Source organism: Primulina huaijiensis, chromosome 3 (genome assembly GCF_012295235.1).
Source record: "Primulina huaijiensis isolate GDHJ02 chromosome 3, ASM1229523v2, whole genome shotgun sequence".
NCBI lineage: Eukaryota > Viridiplantae > Streptophyta > Magnoliopsida > Lamiales > Gesneriaceae > Primulina > Primulina huaijiensis.
In genome coordinates, this window is record NC_133308.1 from 24,842,398 (window position 1) to 24,847,213 (window position 4,816).

The window sequence follows — 4,816 nt, forward strand, 5'->3', positions numbered from 1 at the left end:
CTTAGCTCCAAGTCAATGTCTGATAGACAAACACAAGATCATTTTCCTCATTACCATCATGATTGAATCCTTGCATCAACTATTTATCGGTTCATTATTGTAGTATATGTCATCCTATATGTCATGCAAGAAAATAGAATCACCCCTTTTATGCGTAGCAAAACAAATACAATTTAAAGGACCAAAAAATTGTTCTTCCCGTTCTATCTTGTATTTTATCGCCTTCGCACATCCTTGATATACATCGACACAAATCCCATCACAACTTCTGTTTCATTTCATATATAAGAATTCCAATAGAACTCCGGTTTTAAGAAATGACCACTATATGCAAAGGTCAATTGAATTGTATCGACAACATGTAACCTTTCATCAATGATGTCTAAAATAATAAATTTGTACTTATATTTCATCAGGCTTTTTTCAAAATAATTTCCCACTAGTAGGCAATCTGCTTTGATAACATAGATTTATGAAATTTGAAATCCAGAGAATTATGGGATATGGAGACTATTACACATAAATTGCTTTTCACACCATTGGGATCCTTCTTAGGACTCGAGTTTCAAAACTCACCCAAAAACACCATTTTTGAAGTGTTGTGTCTGTGTATCCATGTAACACATATATAGATATAGACATTTTACCTCATAAACTTCTTCATTGAAGTCCAGCAATCACATCTTTACTCAAATTTTATTGTGTGCATGCATTTCCACTCAATTACTCTTCACAAGGCAAGGCTTCCATAGCCTCCATTCCAACCACTTGTTATCCCCTATAATGTGATCCACAAACCTTCTCTTCAAACCCTCGTCTGCAGATTTCTCTTCTTCATAGTCCGCTGGGGAGCTCGCCACAGCAGCTTCAGGTCTTGCGACAGTGATAACGGTTGCATCAACGACCCGGTTCACCATTTCGAGAATTTCACTCATTCGCGGCCGGTTCTTGGGGTGCCGGACTAGACACCTATTGGCAATTGCTGCCAACTTTTGGGCGGATTTGATATCGTACTTCCCATTGAGTCGGGGGTCCAGTATCTGTTCGAATTTCTTCAGGTCAACAAGGTGTGGCCTCACCCAGTCCAAGAGCTTTTGCTCGTTCTTGGGTTGGTTTCTGTCCATAGGGCGTCTCCCAGTTATAAGTTCGTAAAGAAAGATTCCGTAGCTCCACACGTCACTCTTGGATGTAAGTCGCCCCGTTTGAATATATTCTGGAGCAGCATATCCAACAGTTCCTACAACCTGTTTGATACAGAGAAAGATTGCCGGTTTCAAATGTTTTAAATAAATGCATGGCAGTTTTTAATTAAAATAATCTTATGCATAAATGTATGTGAATCTCATACGGCAGTCGAGACATGGCTTAATCCATCTGCAGGACCCAACCTCGCCAACCCAAAATCCGACAGCTTTGCATTCCATTGATCATCTAAAAGTATATTTGAAGACTTGAAATCTCTAAAGATAATCTGCATCAAAGTAACTCCAAAATGAATATGATACCAAGAGGCCACGTTTCCAATCAAATGTGCAACGACCGTTCAGTAAATTATAAATTTTGTCAAACAGAATCCATGCGCTTGTTGTATTGAACATACCATTTTTAACAGTCTAAAATAGATGATTTCAGATTCCATCTCAAATCTCACTTTCGACGGGTGGGTTCGATGGCCAGGGCATGATATATTCATTATTCATCATGTCAAAATAATAAAAGTTACCTCCATTTCTTAACGCCAACATTTACTTTTGAGTTTTTGAATACACTGGTAAATGATAAAGCTTCAAAATTTAAATCATGCATACATTCTCACAGTTCTCTTATATAAAGAAGATTTATGTTATCTTCCTTCCACTTTTTTTTGGTAATCTTGGTTTGTAACATGACACAATATGTCTCTGAACTTATATTAATACAATTACCTGAAATTCCATCCCCTCGTGAAGGTATGCTAAGCCTCGTCCAGCATCTTGGGCTATACACAATCTAGTTTCCCATGGCAAAGTGGCCTCAAATCGACTCGATAAACGATCTTGTACGCTCTGGTTGGGCATATATTCATAGACCAGAAGGCGTTGGATCCCTCGCTCATCATCCTCAGCACAGTAGCCTATGAGTTTGACAAGATTTGGATGCTCGACAATGCCAAGAACGTTTACTTCAGTCACCCATTCCTTGTGTCCCTGCACAAATAACATGTTGAAGGTTCCAAGTTATTAGTTTGCATAGCGATTAATAATCTTGAATTTTCTCTGTCATTAGCCATAATTGACTTATACAAAAATGCAATGAGGTAACTGTAAAGCTTCAAGACCATGGGTCCATGCAACCAAGATCATATGATGGGATCTGCAATCAACTAATTTGCATGTCATCATTTTATGAAAATCTTTGCCCCTGGTAGTTAGAGGATCATGTGTAGTTTCAATAACATTAGCATATGCCTCACAATGTGGATGAGGTATGACAAAAAGAGCTTGCCTGCAATCCTCTTCTGCTGAGTTGTTTGACAGCAATGTTGACCCTTTTACTCGAATCATTAGTCTCCCGGAGAACACCCCTATAAACGGCACCAAATCCCCCTTCTCCAATCATCAGAGATCGGCTAAAATTCTTGGTGGCTTCTTTAAGGTCAGCAAAGGCAAACACCCTAAGATTGCTACTTCTCTGAGAAAAGCTCGCAAATGAGATCTTAGCCGAGGATGCATTGCTCACATCCGATATAATCTGAGAATTGCATTCCGACCCAGATTTCATTACATCTTGATCCGTTGATATTGAAGTCGAAGACAGAGGTAATGTACAAGATTTTGCAGTCTTTGGCTCCAGATTTTTATAGGAGAACTGAAAGCACTTCATAGCCCTCCAAATTCTGTGTATTGCTGCATATTGGCAACAAGAAAATCATCACTAGAAGGAAAAGAAAATGATAAAAATATTATTTCCCTTTACTCATCATCAGAAGGATCAAAACAGGACTTATCCAGGGGCGGGAATGTAATCATCCTCTCACTCGAAAAAGATTCAAAAAGTTATGCTGAAGTTTTGTTAAAATCTAAACTTGGCCAACCAAATAACATAAACCCCTCCTCGTCCCCCCAACCATACCATCTGTCACCCCTGCAAATATCATAAACAAGCAAATGCTGCATTGCATTTCAAGAAGATGATGAAATTGGAGATTGGTCAACTCATCGCAATTCATGATCTAGATACATTTTGCTTAATACACACAAATATTCTACCTACTTTCGATTGTGACGCTATTAGATACATTTAATAACAATAAATACAGAGCATCAAGTCAGAAAAGAACTTGACAAATTTCCATTTGAAAAGCGACCATTTTTCCTTGCCGAACCCCTAATTTTACATAATTTCAAGAATCCGAAAACCATCGATAACCTCCCAACACAAAATGGATATCAATCAACTTCAGAGTACCAATGTTCAGGCAAGAAGAAGAACCAAAAAAGTAACAGTAAAACTAAATAAAAACTTCACCTTTCTCAGAGTCACTCGCAAGCAATATCTGTGTGACGCAACCTTCAAACTTTTTGTTTTCTGCGCTTATTTTAATTGAAATCAAGAAATCTTGAAAAGGGTATTTACAGAATGCATGCGCAGCAACGAGGATCTCATGATCTATGCAAGTCAATGGCAAGCAGTTGGAGTTCTGATCACCAACTTTACATCCCCTATTTTTAAACAACAATAAATTAAGATAAGGAGTGAATGACAGGTGTGGTGTAGTGTATGTATAGAACCAGACTTGCTTCATCTCAAAGGAAAGAAAGTAAAATATATGTCAACATTTTAGAGATTAAAAATATTCATTTATTGAGGAAAAGAAAATTATTTGTAGAGATTTAAAATATTGATTCATTGACTTTAGAGGATGAGCGAGCTAGTTGATAAAAAAACTGTGTATGTATGTATGGTGGGGGAACATTGAGGAACAATTCGTGGTGTTTTCTTTTGATTATTTATATTGGATTAATTGCAATTTGACTTGCACCAAAATTTGACTCTGGTTTCCTGCCCTCAATGTTTGTTGGAATCTTACTTCGATTTAGAGCAATATTGGGTCCGCGGATACTATTACCAAATGGTGGCAGAATCTTGTTTAACACTCGGGAACCATTTAGACTTGGAGATGGCAGCAGTGATAATGTATGTGGTATGGAATGGAAAGAGAACCAGCAGATTTAATATTTTCTTCTGCTATGGATTTTCATTCACAATGGCTTGCGACGCATCATAGAACAGTTCAGTCTCCAGTCCTTCTCAGCCAGCAGCAGCTTGTTCATTGGCAAACTCCCCCAACTTCGTATGTTAAGTGTAAAGTTGATGTAGCTTTGTTTCGTAATCCTCTCCTCGTATGGGTTTTGGGTGCATACTAAGAGATTATCGTGGGATGGTTGTTGGAGCTATTCAAGGTAGCATTTGGAGATACAATATCCTACTACAGCAGAAGCTTTGAGACTCCGAGGCTCAAAGAATTGAACATTCTGCTTATGCGGATATTGCACCATCACAATATATTCAATAATAGGCTCGTATTTTCGTAATCTTTCTCGAGTTTTTGTTGAAAGATAATGATATATACTTTCTTGATCTTAAATATATATTGTATTTAGTCGATTATGACATTTTTGTAATTTATACAATTTTCTATTTTGTAATATAAATTTACAATGAGGAGGATCACTGAAGATCACTGTAGCACTCTCCAAAATAAAAAGTACAAATGAAGATGGTTGAAGGAGTTTTCCTCTATAATATATATATAGGTTGAAGGAGTTTCCCTCTA

General features: G+C 37.4%; 1 protein-coding gene across 1 annotated transcript; it reads right to left on the bottom strand.

Annotated features, from left to right (window-relative positions):
* Nucleotides 1-394: 394 nt before the first annotated feature.
* On the bottom strand, nucleotides 395-3,809 carry LOC140973999 (serine/threonine-protein kinase PCRK1-like). Its single transcript, XM_073437191.1, has 5 exons — nucleotides 3,508-3,809; nucleotides 2,485-2,885; nucleotides 1,926-2,186; nucleotides 1,349-1,471; nucleotides 395-1,244 (listed from the first exon to the last, which is right to left on the bottom strand). The coding sequence occupies exons 1-5, from the start codon at nucleotides 3,782-3,784 to the stop codon at nucleotides 720-722; spliced, it is 1,587 nt and encodes a 528-aa protein (XP_073293292.1). The 5' UTR covers nucleotides 3,785-3,809; the 3' UTR covers nucleotides 395-719.
* Between the last annotated feature and the right edge of the window lie 1,007 nt (nucleotides 3,810-4,816).